Source organism: Oncorhynchus gorbuscha, linkage group LG15 (assembly GCF_021184085.1).
Source record: "Oncorhynchus gorbuscha isolate QuinsamMale2020 ecotype Even-year linkage group LG15, OgorEven_v1.0, whole genome shotgun sequence".
Classification (NCBI taxonomy): Eukaryota; Metazoa; Chordata; class Actinopteri; order Salmoniformes; family Salmonidae; genus Oncorhynchus; species Oncorhynchus gorbuscha.
Window position 1 is genome coordinate 60,227,599 of NC_060187.1, and position 19,321 is coordinate 60,246,919.

General features: G+C 43.4%; 1 protein-coding gene across 2 annotated transcripts in view; it reads right to left on the reverse strand.

Annotated features, from left to right (window-relative positions):
- Nucleotides 1-16,693, reverse strand: part of LOC123997612 (mannosyl-oligosaccharide 1,2-alpha-mannosidase IC-like) — a 118,170-nt gene extending 101,477 nt beyond the window's left edge. For both annotated transcript variants that reach the window (XM_046302018.1, XM_046302017.1), the window contains exon 1: nucleotides 16,568-16,693. In XM_046302018.1, the coding sequence (XP_046157974.1) occupies nucleotides 16,568-16,664 (97 nt within the window). In that variant the 5' untranslated portion in view covers nucleotides 16,665-16,693. The remainder of the gene's footprint in view (nucleotides 1-16,567) is intronic.
- Nucleotides 16,694-19,321: the final 2,628 nt, after the last annotated feature.

Below are 19,321 nucleotides of genomic sequence, written 5' to 3' on the forward strand. Positions count from 1 at the left end.
CTTCTCCGTATGCTAGAAGCTAAGTCCTCCTATTCCCTGAGACCTAGCAAAGAAAACATTGTGCTGTGTAGAATATCTGCCTCTAAGAAGACAACTACTGTACAATCCCTTAGAAAATTACAGTAGGTAGAATAATGAGCTATACATATCTACTACATCTCATAACTGGTGTTTGTTTAATAACCTCTACAGGATCCCCCCCCCCCCGCCGCAGGACGGTTGAGCTAACGTAGCCTAATGTGATTAGCATGAGGTTGTAAGTAACCAGAACATTTCCAAGGACATATCTGATGTGGGCAGAAAGCTTAAATTCTTATTAACTAACTGCATTGTCCAATTTACAGTACATTTTACAGTTAAAGAATGCCATGCTATTGTTTGAGTAGAGTGCACAGTTATGAACTTGAAAATGTATTAGGCACATTTGGGCAGTCTTGATACAACATTTTGAACAGACATGCAATGGTTCATTGGATCAGTCTAAAACTTTGTGCATACACTGCTGCTCTCTAGTGGCCAAAATCTAAATTGTGCCTAGATTCCTAAGTCATATATTGGCCTTTCTCTTGCATTTCAAAGATGAAAAATCTATATATTTTCTTTCTATTATCTTTTACCAGATCTAATGTGTTATATTCTCCTACATTCATTTCACATTTCCACAAACTTCAACGTTTTTCCTTTCAAATGGTATCAAGAATATGCATATCCTTGCTTCAGGTCCTGAGCTACAGGCAATTCGATTTGGGCATGTCATTTTAGGTGAAAATGGAAAAAAAGGGTCCGATCCTTAAGAGGTTTCAATGGTGGGAAAAGCATCACATTTGAAAGACACTGTATGTGTGAAAGATACCGTATGCCCATCCCCCAGCACACACAAGACTATAATTATGATGATTTGTGTCTTGCTGGAGAGAATGATGGAAACCTTATTGGTTCAACATCAGATCTGTGAGATTGAAAGGAGGGTTGGGACTGGGTCTCCAGGGTGAGAGAAGTGACAGGGGAGGGGGGCGGGGGTTGGGAAAGTGACTTGTCACCTGGGGCTCTGTCGCTATGGAGATATACAGTAGATGATATCTTCCACACTGTGTGTCACGCATCACAGTGCCTGTGGGATGAGGGGGAAGTAAGCGGAGGTGAGGCGGGTGTGAACAGGTGGGGTTGACCATTCACTCGGGTTGTATGTATTATTTGACAGTCAGAGTAGAGGCGTCATTTGCCCAGCCCTTCATTTAACCCTGACAAAAAGGTCATCCCACTTTATTTACCCCTCCCTACTGGCACCTTCACCGATTGTACACTACCCCTGAGACCAGATGCACTCTGGGACATAATTGGAGAGTGGGAAAGAACTGTGTGCTCTCTATACAGGTGGGAGGGTGGTGGATAGAATGGCAATAATGTTAGGGTGCTTCCCAGTTCAACGCCTTCTCTGGATAACAGAAAAGGGAGGACTGCGAATGATGGGGCTTCAAGGTCGACTTGACACTCGGAACCATGGTGCCAGCGTGTGTCTCCCGTATGGTTTTTATTCACTGTGACAGTATCTATACAGACTGGCACTCTCTAAAGATCCCTTCAGAATCTTATGCCTCTCAACGTCTCAGTTTTTTCTCCTACTCACATCATAATAATTCACCCTGGCTATATCAGAAATTCCTATCCATCAGAGGGAAGGGATCGAGGGGATCCACGGACCACCAACTGGTCTCTAAAAGGTTTCCACTCTGATCCCACCTCTGTGGAAGAAGAGGGAAGAGGACTCTTCAATAATAAATACCCTCAACTTCATCACCTGGGGGCATCGATCGGCTTCTATTGAGCTTCCACATGGCCTTCTCCGTGCTCCATGCTGCTTTTACGACCATTGAAGTGCTTGTGGGTTTCTTCTATAAACGCCTCTGGTTTAAATGGTACCTGGGTGTGCTGTGCGCAAAAGGTCAAGGGGTATTTGGTATTTATTAGGATCCCCATTAGCCGCTGCAAAAGCATCAGTTACTCTTCCTGGGGTCCACATAGGGGCTGAGGGGTAGGCCCGTGTCGCATTCTGGGAAGGCTGGTGCTTTTTAATTGCATCTCATGGGAGGAGAGAAAATAAGAAAAGAGGAGGAGGGGCGGCAGAGGTGTAGAGACTACCGAGGGGGGATGAAACGAGGGAAATAAAAATATATTTTGAGAAAGGACACAGCGATAAGATAAAGGGCAAGAGGAAATTGCAAAGGGGAGCGAGGAGAGAGTGGGGCGTTCCGTCTCTTTGTGTTGGGGAGAGAGAGAGAGAACTGCCAAAAACACTGCGTGTAGACAATCCAATTACTAGCCATAAGAGATGCATTGTTTAAGGATAGAACAACTATTGGAGGACAATATTGTGCTCCACAGGGAAAAGTGATTCTGTGACTGCTAATGTCGTGTCCTTTTTTTCCTGTACTGTTATGATCACTATGTTCTCCTCAGCATCTGGCTGCGGTGGGTTTGCCCTGTATGCTACAGTGTGTGCTTAAGTTAGTGATCCACATATTCTAAATCCGTGGTAATGACATCGTTCACAGTGGATGAACATCCCTTTAAGCCCCTATTAAGGCTTGGGGATGGTTCGCCTCGCATTAGTGAGCATGAAGAGGAAGTGATACTGTCCCCATTTGTTTTAATGCTTCGGAAGGGGACAGAATAGGCAGAGGCTAGGAAAGAAGCCTAACCTTTTCCAAAATAAATAAAAATGAGAGTCATGGTGCAGAAGAAAAAGAAAAAGTATCATCAAAACTCATCGAGTGGACACCTATTGGTGTGAAAGACATTGACAAGTTACTGGCACTGTAGGGTCTATGTGTGACAATCTAGAAAACTGGGACATAATCTTGGTTAGCATTTCCATCACCGTTTTTTTGTCTCAGTAAGCAGAGACACAAAGGAAGGATTTACTCGTGGGTTTATGTGGCAGTGTTGGCCTGAAGCAACGGTCTGTTTATGAGCAGTTTTACAGAGAGCTTTCAGACGACCGTTCCTGGAGCTCGCCGCCTAATCCTATTCCTCACAGCAGCCGGAGATCTCGAAGGGTGTTTGAAAGTCAGCCCATGTTTTCTTTCTTCCATTTATTCTTCTCTCTTCTGTGATGATGAGGGGAGGGAGAGGTGAAAGAAAGCCAAGGTTTCCAAGGACACATAATGAGCAGACGGGGTTGACATGAAATATATTCTCTCCTCTTTAGCTGCTGCTTCCCAGCCAAGTACGAAGGCGAGGAAATAGCCCTGGGGTCAAAGAGCCCAAAGCCTTGATTGCTATTCACAATGGAGTGGTACTGAATTGATACCTTTCTTTTGTATTTGGAGGGTTTGTAAGCCTTGTTTGTTTGACCTAGAGGTTGAACAAAATGAACAATCAACTTGTTCTCTAAAATTTGGTTTGAGTGATTTGGACATGGAATGATACGGTGTTAGGAGTCTGGGGGAGCGAGGGAGAACAGCAACGACAACAACAAGAGTAGGCTATACTTCCGTCTTTAAACATTCAGGGAATCACTGCCTGGGTGAGTTCAAGTGAATGCTAAAGGCTGTATTCAATAAACATTAAAGCGTAAACTCATACACCTTAACGTGATACTAGGTAGATGGAGCTGAAACTATTAAAAAATAAGGATCCCCAAAATATGGATCTGATTAACTGTATTGAATAAACTTAAAGGAAAATAATAATACTGCCTGACCCAGGGATTCTCAAACTCAGGGTCCCCTTTGATATGTTTCTTCAAGGGGGAATCTGTGGGATTCAGAGTTGATCGAGTACATGACGTTCCCCTCCTGTTCTTCCTTTTACATCGTTACTATAGCTCCAACTCTAGCTCTGTTCAAAGACAGGGAACACCTGCCGCCTGGTGCCTGCTTCGAATCAGCCTCACAGATAATATGCACGCTTCAAGAAGAATGTCACAAGATTATTTTTAGTTTAAACACTCATAAAACTAGGGCACCAGCGAGAGCTCCCGAGCCAAACTCTCAAAATTATTCAACGTGCTTAAGTGTTTTCTCTGGCAATTCTCTAAATATTAACAAGTGTCCCCGCATGACTTTATGTTACCCTCCCTACTCAGAAAGTTTCTCTCCATATCTATACATATACAAGTCTTTTCCTAGCCGCAAGCCTTGGATGTTATGACACTCCTGAAGCCTTCTCATCATCCCTTACTCCAGGCGATCTGCTTCTTCTCTCAGAAGGCAGTGACAGTTGCTGCACATGTCCTTGCCTTTGCCGACTCTCCTGTCCATCAGCTATCCCCCTGTAATGATGTGTGTTGGCTGAGGCACAACTCTCAAGCTCCGATTCAGACTACAGAAATCGTCTGTCTGCCAGCCAGGGAAGCCTTAACTACCTGTCCAGCTAAATGAGCACTTCAAGCTGACCTAAGATAATCACTGCACAGTGTGTGTGCACGTGGGCGTTTGCGCGCGCGCGTGTGTGTGAGAGAGAGAGAAAGAAAGAGAAAGGGAATTGAAATTGAGAGAGAGAAAGAAACATATTTCCCTCAGATTACACAGATCTACAAAGAATTTGAACACAAACCCAATTTTGATAAGCTCCCATATCTACTGGGTGAAATACCAGTGTGCCGTCACAGCAGCAAGATGTGTGACCTGTTGCCACATGAAAAGGTCACCAGTGAAGTGTAAATAAAACCCATATATGTTTATTTATTTTCCCTTTTGTACTTTAACCATTTGCACATCGTTACCATACTGTATATATACATAAGACACTTGAAATGTATTTATTATTTTGGAACTTCTGTGAGTGTAATGTTTACTGTTCATTTTTATTGTTTAGTTCACTTTTGTTTATTATCTACATCACTTTCTTTGGCAATGTCAACATATGTTTCCCATGCCAATAAAGCCCCTTGAATTTAATATATATATATATGAGAGAGAGAGAGAGAGAGAGAGAGAGAGAGAGAGAGAGAGAGAGAGAGAGAGAAAAATATGTCAAATCAAACTTTATTTGTCACATGCGCCGAATACAACAAGTATAGACCTTACAGTGAAATGCTTACTTTACAAGCCCTTTACCAACAGTGCAGTTCAAGAAGAGTTAAGACAAAATATTTACTAAATTAAAAAAAGAAAAAGTAACACAATAACTTAACAATAACAAGGCTATATACAGGGGGTACCGGTACCAAGTCAGTGTGCGGGGGTACAGGTTAGAGGTCATTTGTACATGTAGGAAGGGGTGAGGTGACTATGCATAGATAATAAACATCGAGTAGCAGCAGTGTACAAAACAAATGGAGGGGGGGGGGGGGGGGGGGGGTCAAGGTAATAGTCCGGTGGCCATTTGATTAATTGTTCAGCAGTCTTATGGCTTGGGAGTAGAAGCTGTTAAGGAGCCTTTTGGTCCTAGACTTGGCGCTCCGGTACCGCTTGTCGTGCAGAGAAAACAGTCTATGATTTCAGTGATATACTGGGAGTACGTACTACCCTCTGTAGCGCCTGATGGTGCCGAGCAGTTGCCATACCAGCCGGTGATGTAACCGGTCAGGATGCTCTCGATGGTGCAGCTGCAGAACCTTTTGAGGATTTGGGGACCCATGCCAAAGTCTCCTGAGGGGGAAAAGGTTTTGTTGTGTCCTCTTCACGACTGTCTTGGTGTGTTTGTACCATGATAGATCGTTGGTGATGTGGACACCAAGGAACTTGAAACTCCCGACCTGCTCCACTACAGCCCCGTTGATGTTAATGGGGGCCTGTTCGGCCTGCCTTGTTCTGTAGTCCACGATCAGCTCCTTTGTCTTGCTCACATTGAGGGAGAGGTTGTTGTCCTGGCACCACACTGTCAGTTCTCTGACCTCCTCCCTATAGGCTGTTTTTATTTACAATTGGCCGTCATTGAATATAAGAATTTGTTCTTAACTGACTTGCCTAGTTAAATAAAGGTAAAATAAAAATGTTGTACCAAGCTTTAACTTCCTGACTGATGTCTTGAGATGTTGCTTCAATATATCCACATAATTTCCCTATATCCACATAATTTGCCATCTTTTGTGAAGTGCACCAGTCCCTCCAGCAGCAAAGCACCCCAACAACATGATGCTGCCACCCTGTGCTTCACAGTTGGGATGGTGTTCTTCGGCTTGCAAGCCTCTCCTTTTTCCTCCAAACATAACGATGGATCATCATGGCCAAAAACATATATTTTTGTTTCATCAGACCAGAGGACATTTCTCCAAAAAGTATGATCTTTGTCCCAATGAGCAGTTGCAAACTGTAGACTGGCTTATTTGTGGCGGTTTCGGAACAGTGGCTACTTCCTTGATGAGCGGCCTTTCAGGTTATGTCGATATAGTGCTCATTTTACTGTGGATATACAGTGGGGCAAAAAGTATTTAGTCAGCCACCAATTGTGCAAGTTCTCCCACTTAAAAAGATGAGAGGCCTGTAATATTCATCATAGGTACACTTCAACTATGACAGACAAAATGAGAAAAAAAATCCAGGAAATCACATTGTAGGATTTTTAATGAATTTATTTGCAAATTATGGTGGAAAATAAGTATTTGGTCAATAACAACATTTCATCTTAATACTTTGTTATATACCCTTTGTTGGCAATGACAGAGGTCAAACGTTTTCTGTAAGTCTTCACAAGGTTTTCACACACTGTTGCTGGTATTTTGGCCCATTCCTCCATGCAGATCTCCTCTAGAGCGGTGATGTTTTGGGGTTGTTGCTGGGCAACACGGACTTTCAACTCCCTCTATTTTCTATGGGGTTGAGATCTGGAGACTGGCTAGGCCACTCCAGGACCTTGAAATGCTTCTTACGAAGCCACTCCTTCGTTGCCCGGGCGGTGTGTTTGGGATCATTGTAATGCTGAAAGATCCAGCCACGTTTAATCTTCAATGCCCTTGCTGATGGAAGGAGGTTTTCACTCAAAATCTCACGAAACATGGCCCCATTCATTCTTTCCTTTACACGGATCAGTCATCCTGGTCCCTTTGCAGAAAAACTAATTCTTCACAGTAGGTATGTTGTTTTTTGGATGCAACTCAGCATTATTTGTCCTCCAAACACGACGAGATGAGTTTTTACCAAAAAGTTATATTTTGGTTTCATCTGACCATATGACATTCTCCCAATCTTCTTCTGGATCATCCAAATGCTCTCTAGCAAACTTCAGACGGGCCTGGACATGTACTGGTTTAAGCAGGGGGACACGTCTGGCACTGCAGGATTTGAGTCCCTAGCGGCGTAGTGTGTTACTGATGGTAGGCTTTGTTACTTTGGTCCCAGCTCTCTGCAGGTCATTCACTGCAGGTGATTCTGGGATTTTTGCTCACCGTTCTTGTGATCATTTTGACCCCACGGGGTGAGATCTTGCGTGGAGCCCCAGATCGGGGGAGATTATCAGTGGGCTTGTGGCCTATGTGAACTTCTGACCCACTGGAATTGTGATACAGTGAATTATATGTGAAATAATCTGTCTGTAAACAATTGTTGGAAAATGACTTGTGTCATGCACAAAATAGATGTCCTAACCGACTTGCCAAAACTATAGTTTGTTAACAAGAAATTTGTGGAGTGGTTGAAAGACAAGTTTTAATGACTCCAACCTAAGTGTATGTAAACTTCCAACTTTTTTTATTATAATGTAACTTCTCCTAAGAAACGTCAAACTACAAATGTGGGTGATTGTGGCTGCGATGAATACATTACACACACACACAGGTCTGTTTTACTATCCTTGAGGACAAACTATTGATTCCCATTCACAAGCCTATTTTCCCAATCCCCTAACCCGTAATAATCTTTTACTGCAGTGGGCTAAATCAGGGTCACACAGAGTGTTTCTTGGTAGTCAAACAAATGTACTTTGAAACGAAAGTATACACCTCACACACATGGTTATGGGCTCAAAAAAAGAATGCACCTGTACCTTGTCAGATGTTCTGTGGAGTTGAAATTTATTCAATTTTAAGTTTGCATCCCGATATTACACTATATATACACATCACAGAGGACTGAAATATAACAGAACTGTTTGACATAGAAACAACAGATTCTCGGCATTTAATTTCAAAAACAAATATTATGAAATTATTAAAAACATTCTAACCAATTAGGCCACTAGAGGGCACTTTGGTCATTCAACTGCAGGAAAGGGCTACCCTAAACCTAATTGTAACCCTAACCCCTAAGCCTAAAATAGCCTTTTTCCTTGTGGGGACCAGCGAAATGCACACATTTGTCTGAAATGTCCTTGTTTTACTATCCTTGTGAGGACTTCTGGTCCCCAAGGACAGCAAAACCAAAAACACATACACACACACACACACACACACACACACACACACACACACACACACACACACACACACACACACACACACACACACACACACACACACACACACACACACACACACACACACACACACACACACACACACACAAGCTAATCTGCCAGTGTGACACATTATGTCTCTCCTTTACCAGTCAAAGGCATGAAGAACAACATTTCTCATACCACATTAAAAGATTAAACCAACCTTCCATACTATCATAGGGATTTCAATTCCATCACAGATCCAGTTTCAATGTGTCTTGATTGAGTATGTCAACATCATTCCTCGATTGTGCTCGGCATATCAACAGCACTCATTTCGTTTCTCTCAGCATCCGGCCATGACACATTTAGAAGACTTGTTGTCCAATTTGCCTTGTCTGTGTAAATAGAAAGCTGAGTAAATAGATGTCAAATATAACAATACTAACAAAGAACCATCTGAGGCTCAGAGACCAAATGAAACGTGATAAAAGGCATCTCCATAAACAACAGAAAACACGGTCAAATGGAATAAGGGTTTGAAGACATAAGAAAGCTATATTATTATTACATTTTCTACACATATTTAACCCATAAACCCATACCCTTCATACTTCCATTCATGTGTATGGGTTACCTTCAGACGAGTCCCGTGACACGTGTAACGCCATTGTGTCCGAGAGTCTCCTCTTTCCATAGACCGGTCCTATTAGTTTTGTAGGCCAAACCGTTCGGCCGCTACAGACGTTTTCGTGAGAAGACCGATTTTCAGAATATCTCCTGGTCTGACAAATAGAGCTGCAGCTCTTCCTCTTTCCACCACAGATGCGAAAGGGCAACACAGGCGAGTTGCAGCCTCTGCAAAAACACAACTGATACACTATACATGCAAAAAGACTGTGGAATTAGTGGATGTGTCTATTACCAGCCACACCCATTGCTGACAGGAGTATAAAATATTTTGTCGGGAGCTTCATGAAATGGGTTTCCAAGGCCGAGCAGGGTAAATCTAACCTGTCTCACGACGGTCTAAACCCAGCTCACGTTCCCTATTAGTGGGTGAACAATCCAACTAATTTTGCTTCACAATGATAGGAAGAGCCGTCATCGAAGGATCAAGCCTAAGCTCACCATGCACAATGCCAAGTGTCGGCTGGAGTGGTGTAAAGCTCGCCGCCATTGGACTTTGGAGCAGTGGAAACGTGTTCTCTGGAGTGATGAATCAAGCTTCACCATCTGGCAGCCCGACAGACTAATCTGAGTTTGGCGGATGCCAGGAGAACGCCAGCCGCCACAATGCATAGTGCCAACTGTATAGTTTGGTGGAGGAGGAATAATGGTTTGGGGCTGTTTTTCATGGTCGGGCTAGGCCCCTTAGTTCCATTGAAGGGAAATCTTAAAGCTACAGCATACAATGACATTCTAGATAATTCTGTGCTTCCAACTTTGTGGCAACAGTTTGGGGAAGGCCCTTTCCTGTTTCAGCATGACAATGCCCCCGTGCACAAAGGTAGATCTATACAGAAATGGTTTGTTGAGATTGGTGTGGAAGAACTTGACTGGCCTGCACAGAGCCCTGACATCAACCCCATCGAACACCTTTGGGATGAATTGGAACGCTGACTGCCAGCCAGGTCTAATCTCCCATCGCCAGTGCCCTACATCTCTAATGCTCTTGTGGCTGAATGGAAGCAAGTCCCCGCAGAAATGTTCCAACATCTAGTGACAAGCCTACCCAGAAGAGTCAACAGACTCTCAAGGATTAATCAGCAGGTCTAAGTAAACAGTGATATGACATTCATGATTCAACTTGACTTTTTTTTTTTTTACATTAGATACATCTATGATACTACTAGGAGTTAGAGATTATGCTGCCACTTATCATTCCCTATATTTCAAGCTGAGCATTAGAACAACACAAAATTGTGTATAATACGTGTAGAATAATCATAAAATCACTTGTTCTTGCCTGGTTCCTGTCATAGGCCACTTAGTGTTACCTGCTTATCATTCTGAAAGTTATAGCAAATATGTGTGGGTCTTAGGAAAAAAATGTTAATAAGGAATTTTAATGATGAAATGCTTTTAAAAAGCTGTAAATGAGGTGGTGTTGGTCAGAACAAATCAATGTACTGTAAACTCCCACGTGAAGTGCACTCCCACACATAAACACAAGAGCCTTCAGCACTTAGAGTTCTACTGTGCCATTACTCGCCCACAACTTTGTGAAAAATGTGAGAATGAACTTGCACTTAATACGTTTGAGTAAAATCCTCGGTATCCTCTCTCTGTAGTTGTCCGGGCAGCGCTACAACCTTTTCATGGGCAAAGAGGGGGAAAGTGTGATGTCTTAAAACCGTGAATCATAAAGAGAGAAGGAAAACAGAGAAGAAAAAGGAGGATGCAGAGAAAGAGGATGAGGAGAGAGAAGAGAGGCAGCAGCAGATGGGTTCTACCTCTCGGTCAGGGGCGTCGACTGAGTCTGGAGTGAGAGAGAGAGAGAGCAGGAGGGACGTTCCAGTGACTCTTCAGCATATTTACAACATGCTTGTGACAAGTAGGCTAACTGACGATCCAATCTCACCTCAGTCTCTGTTTAGTCATGGGATTAAATTAAAAGAACACAGCATCCAATTTCACACCTGGCTTCTTCCAACGTAGCACTCCTCCAGCACAGTGTGACAGTCACCCACAGGACAACCTCTCGCCTCTCCCTTCCCACATGTTCGTCAGTATTAGTAAACGGGGCGTGGAGAGAGAAAACCATGTCAGATTTCCAACGGAATGGAAGTTAATTTGCTTAGTGGGATTAGCGATATTGGGTTGAAGTAGTAAGCCGATCTCTTTCCCCAGAGACTTGAAAGAATAGACACAATTTTGAGAGACAAATTTACTGATGACTGATTTCGATAAGTTATCTCCTCTGCGTATATCTGGCTGATCAGTAAAGGGGATATTTATTTCACAGAGGCTAATTACATTACTCAGATAAAGGAAGCAATTAAATGATAAACACCAGTAGGAATTTGGTGACCTCTAACCTCTAATAGCTGCTGTCTGTGTTATTTCTACATTTCACTGCATAAATGGTACCTTAAGTGGTACTGTGTAATTAGGTAGAGCAACAATTTCAATAATATTTAGAAGATTTAAAGTCTTCCCATGTGTTAGGTCTACAAAGCTGCTTTAAAATAGAATGTACTGTCACGACTTCCGCCGAAGTCGGCTCCTCTCCTTGTTCGGTTTTTTCATATATCCATTTGTCTTGTCTTGTTTTCATTTCCCCGAGCAATCTACTTGTATTTAACCCTCTGTTTCCCATCATGTTTTGTGTGTAATTGTTTTCATAGTGGAAAACCTAACCTCTATCACGTAGAGTAGGCCAGAAGGCTATAGTGGAAAACCTAACCTCTATCACGTAGAGTAGGCCAGAAGGCTATAGTGGAAAACCTAACCTCTATCACGTAGAGTAAGTCAGAAGGCTATAGTGGAAAACCTAACCTCTATCACGTAGAGGAGGCCAGAAGGCTATAGTGGAAAACCTAACCTCTATCACGTAGAGGAGGCCAGAAGGCTATAGTGGAATACCTAAACTCTATCACGTAGAGGAGGTCAGAAGGCTATAGTGGAAAACCTAACCTCTATCACGTAGAGGAGGCCAGAAGGCTATAGTGGAAAACCTAACCTCTATCACGTAGAGGAGGCCAGAAGGCTATAGTGGAAAACCTAACCTCTATCACGTAGAGGAGGCCAGAAGGCTATAGTGGAAAACCTAACCTCTATCACGTAGAGTAGGCCAGAAGGCTATAGTGGAAAACCTAACCTCTATCACGTAGAGGAGGCCAGAAGGCTATAGTGGAAAACCTAACCTCTATCACGTAGAGGAGGCCAGAAGGCTATAGTGGAAAACCTAACCTCTATCACGTAGAGGAGGCCAGGAGGCTATAGTGGAAAACCTAACCTCTATCACGTAGAGGAGGCCAGAAGGCTATAGTGGAAAACCTAACCTCTATCACGTAGAGGAGGCCAGAAGGCTATAGTGGAAAACCTAACCTCTATCACGTAGAGGAGGCCAGAAGGCTATAGTGGAAAACCTAACCTCTATCACATAGAGTAGGCCAGAAGGCTATAGTGGAAAACCTAACCTCTATCACGTAGAGTAGGCCAGAAGGCTATAGTGGAAAACCTAACCTCTATCACGTAGAGGAGGCCAGAAGGCTATAGTGGAAAACCTAACCTCTATCACGTAGAGGAGGCCAGAAGGCTATAGTGGAAAACCTAACCTCTATCACGTAGAGTAGGTCAGAATGCTATAGTGGAAAACCTAACCTCTATCACGTAGAGTAGGTCAGAAGGCTATAGTGGAAAACCTAACCTCTATCACGTAGAGGAGGCCAGAAGGCTATAGTGGAAAACCTAACCTCTTTCACATAGAGTAGGCCAGAAGGCTATAGTGGAAAACCTAACCTCTATCACGTAGAGTAGGCCAGAAGGCTATAGTGGAAAACCTAACCTCTATCACGTAGAGGAGGCCAGAAGGCTATAGTGGAAAACCTAACCTCTATCACGTAGAGGAGGCCAGAAGGCTATAGTGGAAAACCTAACCTCTATCACGTAGAGTAGGTCAGAAGGCTATAGTGGAAAACCTAACCTCTATCACGTAGAGTAGGTCAGAAGGCTATAGTGGAAAACCTAACCTCTATCACGTAGAGTAGGTCAGAAGGCTATAGTGGAAAACCTAACCTCTATCACGTAGAGGAGGCCAGAAGGCTATAGTGGAAAACCTAACCTTCCCATCATGTTTTGTGTGTAATTGTTTTCATAGTGGAAAACCTAACCTCTATCACGTAGAGTAGGCCAGAAGGCTATAGTGGAAAACCTAACCTCTGGTCCTTCTGTAGCTCAGTTGGTAGAGCATGGCGCTTGTAACGCCAGGGTAGTGGGTTCGATCCCCGGGACCACCCATACGTAGAATGTATGCACACATGACTGTAAGTCGCTTTGGATAAAAGCGTCTGCTAAATGGCATATATAACCTCTATCACGTAGAGGAGGCCAGAAGGCTATAGTGGAAAACCTAACCTCTATCACGTAGAGGAGGCCAGAAGGCTATAGTGGAAAACCTAACCTCTATCACGTAGAGTAGGTCAGAAGGCTATAGTGGAAAACCTAACCTCTATCACGTAGAGTAGGCCAGAAGGCTATAGTGGAAAACCTAACCTCTATCACGTAGAGGAGGCCAGAAGGCTATAGTGGAAAACCTAAACTCTATCACGTAGAGGAGGCCAGAAGGCTATAGTGGAAAACCTAACCTCTATCACGTAGAGTAGGTCAGAAGGCTATAGTGGAAAACCTAAACTCTATCACGTAGAGGAGGCCAGAAGGCTATAGTGGAAAACCTAACCTCTATCACATAGAGTAGGCCAGAAGGCTATAGTGGAAAACCTAACCTCTATCACGTAGAGTAGGCCAGAAGGCTATAGTGGAATACCTAAACTCTATCACGTAGAGGAGGCCAGAAGGCTATAGTGGAAAACCTAACCTCTATCACGTAGAGGAGGCCAGAAGGCTATAGTGGAAAACCTAACCTCTATCACGTAGAGTAGGTCAGAAGGCTATAGTGGAAAACCTAACCTCTATCACGTAGAGGAGGTCAGAAGGCTATAGTGGAAAACCTAACCTCTATCACGTAGAGGAGGCCAGAAGGCTATAGTGGAAAACCTAACCTCTATCACGTAGAGGAGGCCAGAAGGCTATAGTGGAAAACCTAACCTCTATCACGTAGAGGAGGCCAGAAGGCTATAGTGGAAAACCTAACCTCTATCACGTAGAGTAGGTCAGAAGGCTATAGTAGAAAACCTAACCTCTATCACGTAGAGTAGGCCAGAAGGCTATAGTGGAATACCTAAACTCTATCACGTAGAGGAGGCCAGAAGGCTATAGTGGAAAACCTAACCTCTATCACGTAGAGGAGGCCAGAAGGCTATAGTGGAAAACCTAACCTCTATCACGTAGAGTAGGCCAGAAGGCTATAGTGGAATACCTAAACTCTATCACGTAGAGGAGGCCAGAAGGCTATAGTGGAAAACCTAACCTCTATCACGTAGAGGAGGCCAGAAGGCTATAGTGGAAAACCTAAACTCTGTCAAAATAAAAAAGATGGTTGGAACCACAAAAGTTCTTCTGTGCTTCAGGGTGTTTATTTACAAAGTGATTCCAGAACAAAAACAAAACAACAATACTGCCATCAAACATATACCTTATGGGACAGCTGAAAACAATGCTGCCCCATTCACAGATCAATCCAAAATGGCCTCTCCATGAACTGAAAGAGAGGCTCCTTTTGTAGGGCTTGCCCCTCCCCTCAGAACAATTAACCCTAATTAATTAAGCAATTACCTCCTCAAACCTACATTTTCCATTAATTAAACGTACTAAAGTATATACATTGCAACATGTTTATGAAACAATATCACAACATAACAGTTACAAAATGACGTCACTACTGACAGTGTCTTTCAATATGCACATTTGCATTAATGAGCCATTTGGGACAGGCACTACAAAGTCAGCCCAATTCCCTTAGCTTGGGTCCTTATCCAGCATACCCGGAAGCTACAGAGATAGAGAGAGGAACAGAACAAACACACAACGCGCTCATCCATAACATCGATACGTAAAATACATATTGCTCGTATTAAATATGAACATTGACATAAGTGTGAAATGTATGTACTAAGACAGAGAAGTTAACTTGTGTGTCGACCCACATTGTTACCTTATCTGATAAGGGAGCAGTGAGGAGTGATGAATGTGTGCGAGCGTTAAAGAACCAAATGCTGCCCGCGGCCAGTGACGGACTTCTACGTCACAGAATTATTATGTGGATTGTGACGAATTGACATTTTAGCAGGGGTTGATACATTTTTCGTCAGGGAAAATCAGGTTTGAACTTTCAAAATGGAAATGACTAACTTTGGAACCTTTTAAAACCTCAAATACACTACAAGTTTTAAATGTCCTGCAGGTTGATCAAATTAAATCCTACATCTGTAGGGCTATGAAATACAACCGGATATCATGCAAAGGGTTGGATAAGGTCCCTTTTGTCGGTCTTAATTCCAACACATGGGGAGAGAAGGCTGAGTTATCACCCGATTTGCATAATGCATGACATTTACATGAATACTACAGTGCAGTCACATTTACATGAATACTACAGTACAGTCACATTTACATGAATACTACAGTACAGTCACATTTACATGAATACTACAGTACAGTCACATTTACATGAATACTACAGTGCAATCACATTTACATGAATACTACAGTACAGTCACATTTACATGAATACTACAGTACAGTCACATTTACATGCATGTTCCATTTGGAAGACACATTATTGTATTACTACGACACGATGAGAGAGAACGAAGAGATGCCATCAAACCTCGGAGAGAAAGGTTAGCATTGTCTCACATAATGGCCTCAATACTCCACAATCCAAGTAGACAGGATGTGGATGAACTCAGTCGTGTCAGACAGACAAAGGCCCACCAACCCAATCCTCATTAAAAGCTGATTACACTTTTATTAAGAGCTTTATCACAGGATATCCTGTCGCTCAGACGTGTGTGTGTGTGTGTGTGTGTGTGTGTGTGTGTGTGTGTGTGTGTGTGTGCGTGCGTGCGTGCGTGCGTGCGTGCGTGCGTGCGTGCGTGCGTGCGTACACGTGTCATTAGGGACCTGAGGAACCTTCTGGTACCATATCCGATTAATGCCCACACAATGACAAGGTGGTATAAAGGCTGCTGGGACAGATCACAGTCTGATGGACCTGGAAAGAACCATTCTGACAGGTGGGTTCATACACACCGACAAGTGGGAAATGCACATAACATGCACTGGTAATCAGGAAGCCTATGGCAGGCTTTTTCCACCTACAGTACAACCATGTGCAACACAACAAAGATGATTAAATAATGGTAGCCAGGGGATCCGCTTACCTGCACGTCTCTAAAATGTTGACGAGCGAAGAATACCTTCCACAATGAGAACATTCTCTTCTATGAGCGATTAGCATTAATGAAAACTCTTTGACCTAGAGGTCGACTAAGACCCACAGACAATTGTGTGTCCATGACTGCAGACCATTTGACTGTTTTTGATAAAGACCGTAAGACCTTCACGAGCAGCTCATTGAGGGCATATGGGGCTTTTTAGCCTGGGGCCACAAAACACCACTCACCAAACATGTTCCCAATGTGGCCATTCCTGGTCAGGGGCCGTAGCTCATTCTTGCCCCAGGCAAAGCTCTTGTAGTTGTCCCAGGCAAACTTCATCATCTGAAACACAAAAACAGGCGACGGGGTTAAGAACACAGGTCAGTCACTAAACTGATGGCCTTAATTAAACTGGAATGGTGGCATGCAGCAATGTCAATTATGGATTATTGATTTGCTGTGGATTTAACACAGGCACGCAATTATCACAAACACATTTTTTTTAACATTTTTTTTTTATTTAACTTGGCAAGTCAGTTAAACAAATTCTTATTTAAAATGACGGCCTACCCTGGCCAAACCGACGACACAGGGCCAATTGTGCGCCGCCCTATGAGACTCCCAATCACAGCGGGATGTGATTCAGCCTGGATTCAAACCAGGGACTGTAGTGGCACCTCTTGCACTGAGACGCAGTGCCTTAGACCGCTGCACCACTCGGGAGCCCAATCGAATCAGTATGGCTGGAAGAGCCCGTGCTTGATCGATCCTTCGCTGCCTCGAGCGACACGGTTTATAATTAGCTCGGTAGAATCTGAAGGGGAAGTTCGTTGACGTTCATCAAACGAATGCATAAATTCATGGCTGGGCAGAGACTGACAGCAGCCGAGGCAATGTTTCAGCCAACGTTCCTGTTTGCCCTCAAGGAGCCGATGAACATAGAGGATTTATTTGTTAATAGGTACATTTCGTTTTGATGTTGAGTAAAGGCTAATGCAAGTTTGTGCTCGGTGTGGCTGTGGCTGAGCTTGTAACTTTCCTGGACTTTCTGGCAACTATGATGCAGACAAATCACCTGGAAGTCTGGCGTAGCTTTTTTTCTTTCTTTCCCTGCAGTGAAATACAGTGTACTATCAACGAGGATAAGAATATTAGTAGCATTTGATCTTCTGAATATTAATCAATCATAAAAACACAAAGGAACACTTAAGCCCACTGATATACATGTAAATATTGAAACAAAAGCATAATGCCTGCATCCTGTAAATCTCCCACTGGGGTAATTAGCTAACCACCACACCACCCCAGCATGTCAGAATTTGATGCGGTTGACTGACACACCAGGAATGGTTTTTTCCCCCCCAGAGGCGCAGTAGTAATATGATGTGAGTTCTATCATTAATACTGCATGAGCCTGTGGTGGTCTCCAGAGGTTAATTGAGAGCAGGCGAGCAGCATTCATCTTAGGCCAAGACACACATGCAACTTAATATACTGAACAAAAATAAATGCAACATGTAAAGCGTCGGTGCAATGGTTCATGAGCTGAAATGAAAGATCGCAGAAATGTTTCATGTGCACAAAGAGCTTATTTCTCTCAAATTCTGTACACATTAGTCTATGAGAGAGTGTTCTCATATGTAACAGCCTCCGTAACAGAGAGGGAAGACGCATTCTTTAGATCTGAAAGCTCTAGCAACTGATGACAAAAGGGGTCAAGGTTCAAGAAAGGTTGAGAGCCGAGCTGGTGCTACCTGGGCTAGTGAGTTACGGCAAGCTCAGCTCGGCTTACATCAGTGAAGGCCGGGTTTTTTAGTGACCACGAGAGCAGAGTGAACGGTAGAAACAGGCAGAAACAACGACATCCTGCCTTGCGGCCTAAATGCCGGGTTTACACACACTTTCACAAACACACACGCTTGCTCACCCATCCACACACACACAGGGATGCAACAGTCACCACAGGTGCACACTCACTGTCATTGTTGAGCCTTTGCAGAATAGTCGTCCCAGCCGATTTGAGTGGGCATCGTTTCAAAAGAAGCTTTCTCGCCTTGAGATATGCCAATATTAACACAAATCATTTATGCAGGACCGCATCCAGTGAAAGTAAGGAACTGGCTTGAGACATGATTTGGGGATTAGCATCAAGGATAATGATGGTGCAAATTTGTTTGCATGGCAATAACTCCAGCCAGGGCCAGAAAGACAAGCCTAGGTTACAATATCAGACAAAATCATTTCCCTCAGAGCAAAGGATTCAGGTTTCAGTTGAAATACACTTTTCCTTTTTTTCTTTTTTATAAAACGCTCGTCTTGCTCCACTCCCCAGGGATAGAAAGTATAATGGAAAACATGACTTTGACATAAATGCCGGGGTTTGGTAAACGTTTGAACTCTGTGTTCACATCATCTGGACTGGGGAAGCTCTGCAGTTTAAGCACAAAATAACTGAGTGTGTCGTGATTGCAGAATGCAACCTGTACAGAATGAGAAACCAAAGCCCGAAATATCCCGGGGAATAATGCAAACTTGCCAGAAGCGGTGTTTTCAGTTGTAATATTCATGTCCAGTGGCATAGTAATCCACACAGAAATGGTCAAATCCATAGAACAATAGATAACATGCTCACTCAGATTATTTCTCAAAAGTAGTTGGGTGCCGAATCCTCGTAGTAAATATACTTCTATGTAACGCAGCCCGATTAGAGCACTCTCTGCTTGTTTACTCGAATGTCAATCAAAGCCTTTTCCCTAACTGCTACTCCCCACTGTTTCCCCAGTGGCTCTAGCAGACAGCTGGACGTGATGCTCCACACAAACTGTAGATACAACATGCATAGAGATCATTATTGATGGCTCCACACCAGTGGGGAGGAGGAGGACACAGGCCTGTATAATTATATCCCCTGACAATGTTGTGATTAGTAAGGCGGTGTGAGATGACCAGGGTCAGAGACCGCCAGGATCACAGGAATAACATGCCATGATCATCAGCAG